Source organism: Lepisma saccharinum, chromosome 1, assembly GCF_977018435.1.
Source record: "Lepisma saccharinum chromosome 1, izLepSacc3.1, whole genome shotgun sequence".
NCBI lineage: Eukaryota > Metazoa > Arthropoda > Insecta > Zygentoma > Lepismatidae > Lepisma > Lepisma saccharinum.
In genome coordinates this window covers 161,887,110-161,903,341 of record NC_139229.1, presented here as the reverse complement: position 1 = coordinate 161,903,341, position 16,232 = coordinate 161,887,110, and the positions used below count along the sequence as shown (strand labels likewise).

The 16,232-nt window shown below is 36.9% G+C and overlaps 1 protein-coding gene across 1 annotated transcript; it reads right to left on the bottom strand.

Annotated features, from left to right (window-relative positions):
* Positions 1 to 314: 314 nt before the first annotated feature.
* On the bottom strand, positions 315 to 15,011 carry LOC146003284 (lysM and putative peptidoglycan-binding domain-containing protein 2-like). Its single transcript, XM_083141521.1, has 3 exons — positions 14,072 to 15,011; positions 10,267 to 10,598; positions 315 to 1,033 (listed from the first exon to the last, which is right to left on the bottom strand). The coding sequence occupies exons 1-3, from the start codon at positions 14,327 to 14,329 to the stop codon at positions 844 to 846; spliced, it is 780 nt and encodes a 259-aa protein (XP_082997647.1). The 5' UTR covers positions 14,330 to 15,011; the 3' UTR covers positions 315 to 843.
* Positions 15,012 to 16,232: the final 1,221 nt, after the last annotated feature.

Sequence of the window (16,232 nt, the reverse complement as noted above, 5' to 3'; positions counted from 1 at the left end):
ATGCAATTAGCATCTGCGTGCAAACTCCTCTAAAAAATTTGGGAAGCACTTACAGGGCGAACTTTACTTGACAGACATTTTTACTTGCATAAATAATAGTTCACTGGTTATACTTAACTCAAAATGCTGGTACAAAAACCATATACACACACATACAATTACTACAAAATACACTCCCACCATCCACATCATTCTTACATGCAATAACATGTAACGTTCAACAGCACTGGACAGATTCTCCACTGTTTATATCAAGTGAAGAATCTGTAGTCAGTCACAGCACAGGCTTTTCTTCACAAGGGATGAAATCAAAAGAAAATATACTTGTCTTTATTCACAGAATAATTACCACATCCTAAAAAATTCCAACAAGGAAAAACACATGGCTTTATTCAATCGTATTCTCACAGGTACTTCAGTCTAAAACAAAAGTTATTTTAGATTCAAGAAAACAACAAACAATACACCCATCTGTAATAATGATGGTGAGATATATACATGTATATATACATATATGAGTCCAATGTAATATATAATAATTGGGTAACAGTTTTGAATTGAATTTCAATTAGGTTAGGGGGATATGCCAGAGAACATCTTTTGTTCTTTCTTGTACACAATAATTAGCATCACACTTCACATCTGAACATATGACTATAGTAATCTCTCACACTTGATAATTTCTTTTTGGAGGGGAAAGACCTGGACTTAATAGCTGCTCAGGAAACCGAACTCTAATTCACAAGTCAACACTCCAATTTATGACAGACCTGAGTGTGGGCCGCATAGGTAGTAAGGCATATCACATGGTCACAAAATAAAAAGTCACAAATGCAGTAGATGCTACAACTCAAACATTTCGTCTTGTTCCCTTTCTAGTCTCTGTAAGGAAGACTTTACCCTTCTTCCCTGGGTCATTACTACAGCATGAGGTGGATTTAGGATATCATCTGTTGCTACACTATGGGCTTGTCGTAATCGTGAGGCATACGGTTTTCTCCTTGTAAACATGCAGTCTTCATCTTCTCTAAACCTGCAAGAAAAATAAAGAAAGACTTTTGAAATGCTATGCACTTTGCAGGGTGTCACATGCAAAAATAATGAGAAATTGAGGCAAAAACAAAATTGGATTTGATTACAATATCTATTCTATGTAAACATTATGTAGTCACAACTTCTTTTTTAACCAATGAATCAATTGACGATGTTTGGGTGCAATTTGTGTACTGCAATGTTTATGCCAGACAGGAAACTTGTGCTATTGTTGTGTAGTTATGAATTGTGTTGTACACCATTGGAAGTGCAATCAACATACACTAGTAAATGAAAGTACAAATAAAATTATGAAAGTGCCAATATTGTTGTGATATATTCAAGATAAGATCTTCAAAAGCTGTATATTTTTGGAAGTTACAGGAGAAAGGTTAGTAGAAACCTCCAATAACAACCATGTTTTTTTTTCTTAAATTTTAAAATTAATCTGGTTTTGTTGGGTTAGGATGATGATGTGCCGTTATGTAATAAATGCTCAAGGAAAATGAACAAAGCACATTCTTTTTTACATGGGTCTAACTTCCAGACCAAAAACCTAGCTTGTTTGGGTTTTCTACAGGTCAAAACAAAGCTTATGTCTCATAAAACACCCACATGTTTTAAGGAAATTCAAGTCACCATAATGATAAAAAATGCATAGTTTCTATGTAAGAGAGTGTTGCATATTATTTCATATACCCATAGGTTTGTATCTTTTCACATTTACAGACTAAAATGATGTAATTTGGAAAAAAAATGCACATTCTAATACTTATCATACATTGATACAACATGTCCCATATAAATATTCTAAATACTCTACCTCAGGAGTAGACAAATACAGGGTGTCAGGTTGCCATGCCCTTCAAAATTTTCACTTGGGGCCTGAATTTTCAAATCGTTCTTAAAAAAAATTATATAATTTAAGTTCACTTATGGAAATTTCTATTACATTTTTTTTAATACAAGTTCACTATGTTTTTCATGTTTGTATGTTTTCTGTATCACGTGCATCATTAAATCAGAATAATAAACAAGCCAATATAAATTTTTGCATTGTTGGTAGCCAGTTGGTAGCAGTGCAGTACTCCGAAAATGAGGAGGGGGTTAAAGTAAATTATGCAGCCCATTGCTCCAGTTTTCCTAGGAGAGAAAGGACATTTCAAATAACAATAATAATAATATCCCTCAACTCAACGGCCATGCATCTTATTTCAAAATTCTTGATCATGTTATTGATATAATAAAATACTTGCTATTACTTACAGCTTCCCATATACAATTTACAATTTGAAATATCCAGGTTTGTTTTGGTAAATTCGCAACACACCAAAGAAAAGAGAACTAACTCTCACTTCAACCACGTGTTCTTCCCACACAAATGGAAGATGTTCTGAAAAAGCTCCGAAACTAACAGAAAAGTGATACCAACCTTGTTGTAAAAAAATATTGTTCATGGGAGAGTCAAGGAACGGACTTGAGGCTTAAAATTAAATCATAGGTCATTACAACAGGAAGAAAATGCACCTGTTCATCTTCTAATAATGTATCACTGATAAAATTGTATATCGAATTTAATAGCATTTAGGACTTAATGTTTTTGCTATTTGCAGGTCTCAGAAGAAAGTTTAATTGCATTCTTCATTGCATTGAATTGTTCAAATTGTACGTAGAAGTCATAGAACTTCTCCCTTCTTACACTCCAAACCAACATTTTCAAAGCATAATTTATTTGTCTTGAACACAGATAATGTTGTGAGACTAATCCAAGTGTAACTGTAGTCATCCCCACAATAACTTTATCGCAAACTTCACAATCCTCCATGGATGGCACCACCTTGCAAGATGACTAAGCTGTCTGACTCTGTGGATGCTCTTACTCTGCAAGACGTGACGTCAACTTCCAGCCTCCGGACACTAAACGTGTAACATCTGCAGGATGACGAAGTTGTCTAGTTCACTGAATAGAGCTATAGTAATTGTACAGGTAAAGGTCAATTTTCCTGAGAAAATACAGCATCGTGTCATGAAGGCACATTTAGGGGATGTGGGGGTAGGGCCCCACACATCCTCGATCTCTGCTTCTTTGGAGCAGCACCACACTCCAGCTGCCTTTATATCCCAGAGTTGCTTCCAGGTACCCACTGATTTGAGGCTAGGAGCCCAGAGCCGCTTTTATGCAGGGACAAGTCTGTAAAAATTCTGTTAGATCACCTTGAATTGAACCCGGGTCTCCCATGGCTATCAAGACACCCTACTGAGTAGACCACAGCAGCTCTCAGCTATAGTATTGGCAGAATTATTTGAAGAAATTTTGCTATGCAACAGGAAAGACTACTACTTGTAAATTTCCTGGGTTATATTTTGTTGTTATAAGTTTCACGAATCATATACAAAGTACTAAAATATCCATGAAACTACTTCTAAAACGGCAGTCTGTTACCTCTGGAATTGTTCAAAAAATTATAAATATTTTAAGGTGACATTTCAAATGTGTAGCTTTGTCGTAGTTGGACAAATGGCATTCTTATCCCGTATTTACATAAAAAATAAAAGTATCTTGAGTTTTGTCTACCCCTGCTCTAACTATATTAAAATATTCAACAAGTATATTTAATTGCAGAGCACAGGCTATACACACAATTTTAATTCTTTCAATCATAGAATTGCACTAAAAAAATCTTCAATTGAAGGGTCAAAGGAAAAAAACAGGTTTTCTCCCAGCTTGCCGTGCTCTAGGACCGGATGATATCAACGCTGTGTTCCTCAGGAAAACAGTGCATTCCTTGTGTTATCCCTTCTGCATTCTCTTGAACAGATGTTTCTCAAAAAGTGGCTTTCCCCATGCTTGGAACCAAGCTAATATCACACCTATTCACAATAGTGGTAAGAAAAATCTTGTTTCTTCTTACAGACCCATCTCCTTACTACCCCCTCTGTCCATCATCTGTGAAAAAATAATCAAAACCAGACTATATAAATTTGTTTCTCCGTACTTAAGCCCAAATCAACATGGGTTTTCTTTCTGGTAGCTCTTGCCTTACGAATCTCTGTTTTTCTCTCACATGCTATGAAATGTATTTCAAATAATTCACAATTAGATGTAATATACTTTGATCTGGCCAAAGCTTTTGATACTGTCAGTCACAGTCTTCTGATTCACAAATTATGCAATAGATTCAACATTCACGACAAATTTCTAATCCTGCTCACAGATTACCTTCGCGATCGCCAACAACGTGTCATTCTTCCAGGTACTGTAGCTAACTTTCGTCCTGTCCTCTCTTTAGTTCCACAGGGAGTGTTCTATGACCTCTCTTGTTCATATTATTTGTCCACGACCTTGCCGATCATCTCACAGATCCCTTCAGTAATTACCTTCTTCTTGCAGATGACTAAAATTTTCAGACAAATCTCCACTTCCGACGATACTCATCTTCTTCAGAATGAAATAACATTTACTTTCTGGTGTCTGACATGGGACCTTACATTACACCCTGAAAAGTGTACTACTCTCACTGCCTGTCTAAAAAAGAACCTGTTAAAGTCATCTTATTCAGTCTCTGGCAATAACATCCAAGCAGTATCCTTTCACAAAGATCTTGGCATTATCTTTGACCAAAAGCTCACATTTCAGGAACACATTACAGGCACCACAAAAAAGGCTATGCATCTGTATAGTATCACTGAAATTAGTGACATCTCAGCCCTCACCTTATACTTCAAGACATTTATTTCTCCAATAATAGAATACTCTTCCCCCGTCTGGTCCATGGCGTGTCGCACTCAGCTCTCTAGAATTGATTCAGTCTTTCACTTTTTTCTAGCTATAGTCCGTTACAGGGTTCTGCAATTTTTCAACCTGCATCTCCTGTTCTATCTACATTTACAGCCTCCCCACCAGTGCCGTTTGCAGAATGACTTCAACTATCTATACAAAATTATCAATGGCAAAATCTGCTGCAACACACTCCTTCAAGAATTCCACTTTTGTGTGTCTATGCACACAACACGTAACAGAAACCTATTTTACACAGAAAAACCTAGACTTGAAATTAAAAAAAGATCTCTCTTCTACAGACTTCCCACGCAATATAATGACCTCCCATCAAGTGTTGACATATTCAATACAGAGTATGCCTTTCGGTCATCCATAAAAAAAAAAAGTTGTAAATAGAGAATGTAGAGGTAATAGTGCAATCTTGACTTATTTTTGTTAATATTTTTATCTTAATTGTTATTTTAATTTTCTTTGTTTCCATTGTTGACATTTTCAGTGTAAAATGGCCACTTATGTTGTTTCTGAAATTTTCTCAATAAATAAATAAGTCAATTTGTGGTGCAAGCAAGGTAGTGGCGTAATTTCCTGCAATGTTGCTGTTCTGAACTTTACAACATGCTTTCTTTCATTTCCTACATTTGACATACCATTCATCAAAGCATATGTTCTATTTTCCCCTTTAATTTCCACATCCAGTAATGTTTTGCAATGAAAATGTAATATTTCTGGAGTTTGGTGAGTATCGACTTACCTGGCTTTTCCCCTGACCCTTCAACTGTACCCAAAATTTCAGAAATACATAATTTTAAAAACTCTTTTAATGTATTTAGTGTTTTCTGTGCTGTTAATTATAATGTCAAACAACAAATAAAAAATATTTACTGCAGCACAGGCTTGTAGAGTGCATCATCAAGAGTGTGCATGGACACAAATTGAAGAGCTAGCATAATAAATCTTGTTCTTACGTTGAGTCTGAAAATCACAAATGATGACAAAGTCAAAGGCACCAGGTTTTCCAGTTTCCAAAGCCTCAATCCACCACCATAAACAGGAACATTATGAAGCATAAAGAAAAGGAGAAGTGGAACAAACCAAAATAATATATAGTATGCATATGATGTAAGGATATGCATTTGCAGAGATAAGACAAAATATTACATGTACAGATGTAGTCAATATATCAGAGATTTGCAGAATATAAATATACATATACAAACACATCTAATACATGATAATTATACTCACAGTTCTAATGAGGCTCAAAAGGAGTCCATTTAATTTGAAAAAACAAAAATAATATAAAATATTACTAATGTCCTCTGCATGCAAAAAGTAACTTTAAAAATTGCATTAAAGGAATAACATGCAGAAGCGACATGCATCATACAACATACAAAAAAACAAAAAACATTTTAATTAGATGCACAGAGTAAAAATTGGTGTGTGTTCTCTCCCAGATGGCATAATGTTGCTTTGTAATAAAAGCATCCTGGGTTAGATCCCCAATGGAGGCACCATGAACAGAGTTTTAAACTGCATGTCCACTTCTGATTAGCCTATCTCACCATAAAGAGCAATTAACACAATTTTTTTTTATTTCTTCCTCATATTTGTTACCTCACTTCACTAGTTTCTAAAGAATATGTTAGGTGAATAGTAAATAAACTATTGTAGAAATTATTAATATTGAAATGTTAGGTTGTGTGTGTTATATTGATGAGGTATTGAAAATTACTTTTTAATGAACCGCCCACAGAATTGTGGTTGTAAGAAGAAGAGATGTGTTCATATTTCAAATATTAGAGTCATAGATATTAAGATATTTTACGTATCTTCTTACACAGGATATTGCTTTTATAATTAAAGAATGCTCTAAAGAGTTGATATTTTGTTTAAGAAATAAATTAATGTTCTCCTATAGTAAAGCCACTGAAAGCCAAGTCTTATTACTTGATTTGCAATTGACAGATGAATGCCAGCATATCAATTCATAACTTATAACTGGCTTTTGAGATGATACCCCAAGCCCACTACTTCCTCCATATTAAAACAGATTAGTAAAATCTGCAAAATGCTTGGACAGCACTAAAAATTTTGGTTTCCCATTAGCAATTGCACTCAGGACACTCACTCCAAATGTAATGCACTAACAATGAGGCAAGGACCTTAGCTTTCTGTATTGACATTAGAAGATTTGAGTAACGTGGAAAACTCCCCATTTGAAAAACAACGTCTAAACAAGAGTTGCAGGATAAAGCTAATAATGTTTTCCTACAGTGTTGACGAATACAAGGATACATGCAACCTAAGTAGTAAATATGAAAGGAGAATTTCTACTTTTATTGAAAAAGGTTGGCAGGATTGTTCTGACTTCAACTGGAAGTAGCACCAGTATAATTTTAGACATTCAGCACAAACACTGAATCAATTATTTTTACAACATTGTTTAAATCTTTGTATAGTTCATATTTTCTCGAGAACAGAGCTGCCCAAAATTCATGAAAGCAAGCAAGTAAGGTAGCTGCTCACCTGATGTCCCGCTGATAAATGCTAAAACTGACTACGAAGCCTTCAAGCTGGATCTTTGCTTCTAATCAATTCACCTACAGAAAGGATTTGAAGTTTTACAACCATCTGTGTGGTTATTAACTGTCATACACAGAAGAGCATGCAAGCCAATTTCTTTTCCTACAAATGCAGGACATAATTTCTGAATGCTAACTAAAACTTGAACAATTCATTTCTGCCTTTGATAACTTACAGAATATGGAAATTTCATCTGCAATGTCAAGTCCAGACAGTGTATCATCCATCATTTCAAATACAGAGAGGATGTTTATTTAATATCAATAAGGAAAACACAATATTCAAATTAATATCCACGCTTTATATGCACATGCATGCTAAAAAGCATGAAATATGACTCAATGCTAAATAAAAACAACTGGCAAAAGAAAACGTATTAAACTAAAACACATTCTGAAGTTCATGATACTGATATGGAATTCTACAATATATGATACTTTTCTAATATTTTTTTGCAACAAACTGCAAACAATACTTCACACTACACTTCACACTGAATAAACAAAAACCACTGAAAAAATATTTCTGAAGTAGGATCCTTATATATAATTTAGTATTTATTTATTCTCATTGGATTTAATCTCATGCCAAAAATAAAAAAAGAGCAACTGCAAAGTTAGCATAGTCCTCTAAAATATCATGAGAATATCATGCACTTTATATTAGGTAAGAGGTGCTTGAATCAATGGTCTACATGAAAGAAGTGAAATGTTCCTTATCTGACACAATAAGATGGTGATCACCTATATAAGTTCCTTAAGAAAATAATTTTCCTCAGAAAATTAAGTTTCAAGGATCCATCTTGTGACCATGTTTGCTTTGGATATACAGTATGATAAACCTACATGATTAAGATGAAAACCGAAGTTAATAAACAGAGAACAACTTGTTAATAATTTTAGTATCAGCAAGTACATTATCCCACAGAAGAATTAAAAATTAATAAGATGAAATTATAGTTTTTGATTTTCAGAATTTTAGAGGTACCCAACACCATGGCAATATGTACTAAAATCTGAAACAAAATTATGTACCTTGTAGGGATATTTTCCTTTATTAATGGCTCAAAGGTCGCTTGCACACACACACCAACATTTTATAGGAGCTGTTATTCGTGACCGCACCTGCACCAGTTTTGTACATGCACTGAGTCAGCATCAATTTTTTGGTGAATACACAAGAAGTGATTGGTAAAGAAGTATGGTGGCTCCTGCCTTGAACACATGGTTTTATATCTTGTGTTTGTTGCATCTATATCAACAATAAACATCACCAGATGCACCCAATAATGGCAGCAAAATCTCTGAAGGCAATTTGTCATATTTACTTGCATTTGACATCATTGTTTGGAGGGAAACTGGGACAAAGGAAGAGAGGGGGGTTAACTCCCCACCATCTCCTGTGTTTACATCAGTGACAACAGACAATTTTGTACTAGCCTTGGCTTTGTAGTGCATTATACTAGCTGGCAGTTTATTACTGTGAGCTACAAATCTTTTTAAATGTTTATGTAAAATGCACTTTGACAAGTTAACTTTTGTTTTTATGTTGCGGGACTTTAGACATTGTAAGATATCACTACACACATGAAGCATACTTACGTATCTGTGTACCTGTTTATTTTATTTTATTAATTTCAGTGACCACTGTCACCACCCATATCGGAACTCGTAGCATCCACTTCGTGAACATCTGGTCCGTGCTGTATGCCGATGGCCCCTAGGTGCACTGCTGTTGTTGGATAGTCAAATATTTAGTTCACGGGGGAAGTACATAATGGTGTGTTTTTTCTTGATTTTCATATCAATTAGGGTGTGTGCTACGTGCTTGATGGGCACTTCTTGCTATGGTGGTTGCTGTAGCTGATGTGTTTTTCTAACACTGGTGGGTTGGGTTTTTTTTTGGCACTGAAAAAGTCCTGCTGAATTTTTTCATTTATGGATCGGATTGATCTGCCAACATAATGCACCTTGCACTGATACTCTGCATTACACGTGCCAGGTTATCCAGTGGACCGAGAAAGTGTCATTTGTGCTTGCTAAGTCTACCGGCTATTTTGGAATTGGGTTTGTGCATCTGCCTTACTATGCCATGTGGACAGTTGGCATTCTGAGTATCCATTCTTGATTACCATTTAGGCAGCAACAGATTAACACAGCAGAAAATCCAACAGCAGCAGTGTACCTAGCGGCTATTGGCGTTAACAGTGAAGACCAGACCCACGAAGTGGACTACTGCAAGTTCTGATGTGGATAGTAATGGTTGTCAGTGAAATTAATAAAATAAAATAAACATTTGGGTATGGTCTGGATATTTTACCATGTAGAACATGTGCAACTGTGCCATAAGCTCCTGCTGATTTCTGGCACTGACGATATAGTGGACCTGGCCAACTGTACAGTGGTCACATTAGCCACTAAACACAGAGCTGTTATATGTAATATTATTTGATTATGGATGTGAAATATCACTCCAGAGTAATAGTAAGTAATGTGACAATAAGAATAATATGATACATAAAGAATTGTGCATGTGTGGAGAGTGAAAAGTACAAGGATCACTCATGTATTGTATCCAAAACAGCTCCTTTGTCCAAAGATCATTGACATGCCACAGTAACAATAAATAATGGAGATAATCCAGTCATAGTATGTAATATTGTTTCTCAATACACCTATTAAGTTGGCAGTTATGCATCGTGAAACTGAAAAAATACATACAAGATTAAACATTCCACCTTATTCAAAAGTTGAAAAGAAATCTGAAAAGGAACTAAGACAAATATTTATAACAATGCATAACTAAGCTACCAACAAATGACAGAAGGGTAACAAAAAAGTTTTTCTAAGAAAAGTTAACATACTCACGTGCTATTTCCTTCAATTTTCTTTACCATACTTTTCGTCTTTGCTATAGAACTATCTATTTTCACTAAGAAATCATTCACACTTTTTTCTGAAATGTCATTGTTATGTACACTGTGTTCTTCACTCTCTTTCATGATAGACGAATTTAAGTTCTCAACAGAACCTTCACTAGAGATGGATCTATACTCATCTGGGGACAAAGGACTGTTATCACCACTCATGACAACCACTTCACCTTGAGCAGAACCTAATGGTACTGGTATGAGTAGATGTTCTCGAAGAAAAAGACTGTCATTTGTCCATAGTCTATTTACCCGACGAATCTGTTCCATCTGTTGGGGAAAAGAAATATATGAATCTGTGTAGTAAACACACGCACACACAAAGGTTTGAAGTACATCATGAACTGATTTTACATACCCTGGTGTTGATACTTCTTGTTGTAAGTGGTTATACTTAGCACCATTCAGTGGCGGATCTACAAATCCTAGCCCCCAAAAATATTACCAAAGGCCCTCTCTACCTACCTTTACACACACACACACATACATATACAATGTGTGTGTGTGTGTGTAATTTTTGATCTCATGTTGACAAAGTCACATATAAGAACCTGGAGGGTGATTCAAAAATCCCTTAACATCGCCCTATAAAAAGTAACAAAGTTAGGCTGGGTACAATTGGTCATGATAGAAACATGTTAGGCTTAGGGGGAACCACATTGATGTGTTCCAAATGGACTTCCGCCATATTGAATTCAACTCAAAAATTTTAAATGGGAAGAGGTGATGTGATACATATATATGACACTTTTCTCACGCCTGGAAAATGATACGTTACAATCATGCAGTCATAACTTTTAAATATATGTTGAAGAAACCATCACCACTGCATAAAATGGTACCATGGGGGGGGGAGGGGTAAAGGCAGCTGCAGCATGGTGCTGATTACAGCACCTCCAAGATGGCTGCCATCGAAAATATGTGGGGCCCACATTCCCTATATGTGCCTTCATGACACAGTGTTATATGCACGGGGAACGGTCCAAGTTCCTTTTGTTTTATTGCGATTTCATCATGCTACGAATGCAACTTTTACATGGTTCGATTTCGATGTACGTTTGTTAACACATACTGCAGAGTCTTAGCGATTACTTAAGGTTTTGGGTAAATATGCGATATCGCCCGAACGGATTTCTTCTAATTTACAGGAGAAACTACTTACTGAAATCAGTTTCTGTAGCATTGTCGAAGTTCTTCGAGGTATTTTCTTTCGTGGAAACTGAAAACTTCACCATAGAATGCTGCAGAACAAGAAATAATCACTTTTTATGTGAGAAACTTGCATTTTCTGACATTATGCCGTTGTTTCCATTATGTACCTGCAGATGGTGCGAGCGTCGAAAGTCACACGGTCTCGCCAGTGTTTCCAAAGGTATCTTTTTCTAACGAGAATTTTTTTTCTTTTTTCTTAACTATGCTTACCTAACCCAACCCAGCCTAACCTAACCTTGCCGGAAAAGGTCCGCGGGGCTATCGTGAATGGTTTTTTGGGGCTATCCGTCAATGGTTTGTGATGACATAATGAACACAAAAGTAGGTATTTTTCGGGGAAGAAGGTTGACACACTGCATACCCACTCCAAATAGACAAAACACAAGCACGAAGCATGATGATCCATGACGAGTGCATGCCATATTATCTGTTACCCAACCGGAACAAGGAATACAAATAATGACTCGTAATATGAAAAGCTGACACTATTTTATGGAAAAAGGCATAACGTCACCTTCAAGAATCTTCCGCAATGCAGAATAGGTAAGTATCAATGCTAAAATTAACGAAATAAATGAGTGAGAGGTGTTCGGGCGATATCGCATATTTACCAGGTTTTGTTCAATATATGCTTTCGTGGTTAGGCAGGTTAGGTTTGGTTCCCTTAGCATTAAAATAAAGTCCCAAAATGCATTCTACTAAGGTTCCGATTTACTTCTACATTCATTCCCACACTTCTACGATATTTACTGTCGCTTGTCGACGGAGAATATCTTGTCCATGAGATGTGCGTAAGGTAATTTTCAAGGTTTTTTTTTCAACATAAGTCCAAACAGTGCTCATTACTTTAAGGAAGGTTCAAATTTCGTGTGACAATGATTTCCAAAATTCTACGATAATTAGCCTTTGTGCTAGGAGAAATCATAAAACAATCGGAACCGTTACCCAGGGAACTTTACCATTACCTGTATAGGAATGTATTAGTTTCTGTATCCCTAAGTACCTACGTTTATTTTTTACATTCACATATACAAACCCTGCACTATGCCAATGGATGAGGACCCCCTAAAGGCTTACTTACTTGTCTCCCCCCCCCCACACACACACACTGCGGGTTTTTGCGGCTTGTAGATTCGGCACTGGCACCATTTATTATGCAATTCTGAATCTCAATTTTTGAAATATTGAGTATTTTTATTTTGTTCGCTTTCGCTTGCGTTACACGCAATATGGCGGAGAAATCTTGACTAGCGTAGTCCATGATCAGTGGTTATGCAGTGTTGCAATCTTCTTCATAGAAAAATACCTACTTTCGTGTTACTGATTTTGTATTTTTTTCCAGGTTCGAAAACCCCACGAACCATGCACGGCAAGGTTAGGTTAGGTTCTGTTAGGTTAGGCATACATAGTTAAATTTGTTTTTCAAAATTAGAAAATTTTTTTCGGGTTCGAAAACCCCACGAAACATGCACGGATAGCCCCACGAACCATTCACGGATAGCCCCACGAACCATTCATAAATAGCCCCACGAACCATTCATAAATAGCCCCACGAACCATGCATGGCAAGGTTAGGTTAGGTTCTGTTACGTTAGGCAAACATAGTTAAATTTGTTTTTCAAAATTAGAAATTTTTTTCGGGTTCGAAAACCCCACGAACCATGCACTGGTAGCCCCACGAACCATTCATAAATAGCCCCACAAACCATTCACGGATAGCCCCACGAACCATTCATACATAGCCCTACGAACCATTCACGGATAGCCCCACGAACCATTCATAAATAGCTCCATGAACCATTCTCGGATAGCCCCACGAACCATTCACAGATAGCCACATGAACCATTGACGGAATAGCCCCACAAACCATTCATAAATAGCCTCACAAACCATTCATAAATAGCCTTAGAGATACTGGGCGAAAGGGGGGTTATAACCCCCATCAACCTCACATTGAGCACGCCACTGATTCTGTGCACGTCATGTTGTCGCAAGTTCGTAATCAGAAATGATGAACAGTAACTCACGTTTATTTACGTTCTAGAATTGTTACACAGTTACAAAACCGCATATTTGGAAACACTGACCGGTTGTTACGTCATGAAACGCTCGCAAATATTTGGTTCACATAGTAGACGGACATCAAGGGAACAGCTTTCGTGCATCGGAGTGACATTAATGTAAAAAATTACATGATTTACCGGCAAAAAAATTTCAACGAGGTGAAAACAAACTTCCAAGACCTTCCTAAAGTATAAATAAACCCATTTCGGTAAGTACTTTCTCCTGTAAAATTGAAGAAATACGTTTTGGGGATACGAAAATTTTACCATTTCCCTTGTACTATCAATTTGGTGCAAATGAAAATTGAAACAAATGTCCGTAAATTCTACAATATAATTCTCTATCTAGTATAATCAACCTTTAATTCCAGGACCGACATCACATATTTTCCCGTGTATTCCAATTATAGCCTATTCATTTGTATGTAATCTATTAACATTTACTTAAGCTCAACTGGTTTACTTACCGTAACGCCATATTTTAAAGCTATTCCTTGTAACGTATCGCTTTTTTCAACAACATGTTTAATACAGTGTTCTTGTCGTTTTAAATGATTGCAAGTGCTCCCATATTTTTTGGAGGACTTCGCAAAATCGCTAATGGAACGTCTTTCGTCCCTTCCTCCATCCGCCATACTTTGCTTCTCACTGCACTTGATGACCCTCTTTGACCGATAGACCCACTTAAAATTTAAGTGAATGCCAGCAATTGTACATTTTAGCATATGATGAGTGAAATTTTCTGATATCTGCAGCCCCTTATCTCACAGCACTTGAATTTTACGATCATTTTTAGCACTTTCCGGGGAAGTGACTAAAAGCTTCTTCTTCTTCTTCTTCTTCATGCCCCTCACCGCTTGAATGGTAGCAGTCTTGGGCAACGGTCTGAAAACATTGGGGGTTGTGATTTCGCTCACTAATATAAACAGCACAATATTTTTTTTTTTTTTTTTTTTTTTTTTAACACGTCACTTCACTGTCACTATAATACCAGGCCTCCCGCCTTCTTCTTTGTGTGGCACCCACCGCCTAAGGGCGATTTCTTGTTATGAGAAAGTGTGTTTACATTCCAGGTGTCTGTTTGTTTATGTTACAATGTTGTTCTCTCGTGCAAAGCTGTACAGTATCCACATGACATCAGACCGTGGCTCGTAGAGTAAAGTCGAAAGGGACATCGGAAATGGAATACCCACACGGTGTAACTGTTTGTATAATGTATGACGATGTTGTTGTCGAATTGGGCATTGTAAGAACAAATGGGTGATTGATTGGATAGCTTCTCCACACGGACAGGAAGTAGCAGGCACGGTATATGAACTGGGATGTATAACGACGTGACCTGTACGCATTCGCATGGTAAACACTAGAACTGCACGGGGTAGGTTAATGTGATGAAACCAAGGACGTTTATTGCCGACTTTTGCATGCCATCTATATGTAGTGGTATTGAGGAGTTGCTGGTTACACCAATCGTTCCATTGTTGTTCTATTTTGATTTTTACCCGTGGAAGGAGGTCAGTGTACGGCAAGCGCATCGGGGTAACAGTTTCTTTTGTTCTTGCTTGTTTGGCCATTGCATCAACGCGATCTTGATATTTATTGAGGTCACTGTGGGCACGAATATATGTGAAGGTCGCTGACAGACCCTGCTGTTGAAGTTCTAACATGATTTGGAGAATAAGATAAGGAAATACCGTTAATTTATATGCTGCCCGACCTGTTCGTGCTAACGTTTGAAGTACGCTCAATGCGTCCGTAAGAATTAAAGAATGATCTATTCGGGACTGCAGGGCGAATTGTAATGCTTTATAGATAGCATAACATTCCGCCGAGAATATCGACATATCGGATGGGAGGGAAAATTGTCGGGTGATGTTATGAGATGGTACGTAAAAAGCACATCCCACACCATCTGCAGACTTCGATCCATCAGTATAAATAAAGGTTGATGTGGGCCACAGTTCTCTATAATTTTCATGTCGGCCATGATCTGCATATTGTATCTCTACTCGGGGTTCTGTGGGAATATTCAGTTTATAAACAAGCGGGTCCGGATGGGTAAAAGTTTGTTGGTAAGCGTCAGGGTCAATATTATAACATTGTAAGAAAAAAAAACGTTTAGTGGGGGGAGGGGGGGTCGGTAGGCCAAACCATTGTCGTTGAATCGCAAAGATTTTATTAAACGGATGAGCGTGTCGCGCCCACGATTTAAACAAATATTGTACAGTGAGTTTGATACGTCTGTGTGACAATGAAGATTCATTGCTTTCTAAATAGACACTAACATTGGGACTAGACGGCATGAGTCCTAGACAGGTACGTAAGGCTCGTCTTTGTAATACGTCGATAGACGTAAGGAGTTTTGGTTTGGCTCCACCATAAACTGGTGCTGCATAATCAAATACTGCTCGAAAACAATTTTTATAAAATAATAGCATTGTGCGGGGGTGTCCTCCCCACTTGGTCGTGGAAATACAGCGGAGTAAATTAACAATTTTTAGACCCTTTGCCTTGAGATACTGTAGATGCCTTGTCCAATTCAGTTTCCTATCAAAATATACACCCAGGTATTTGACATTGTCGACTACTGGAATGTGCTGTATTGCTGTGATATTGTTAGGGTAACTG

Coding starts and splice junctions, on each gene's coding strand:
- LOC146003284 (XM_083141521.1), bottom strand. CDS start 14,329: ATGCTAAAATGTACAATTGCTGGCATTCACTTAAATTTTAAGTGGGTC. Junction 10,599..14,071: donor CTTTAAAATATGGCGTTACG/GTAAGTAAACCA, acceptor TTTCCCCAACAG/ATGGAACAGATTCGTCGGGT. Junction 1,034..10,266: donor AAAATTGAAGGAAATAGCAC/GTGAGTATGTTA, acceptor TTTTTCTTGCAG/GTTTAGAGAAGATGAAGACT.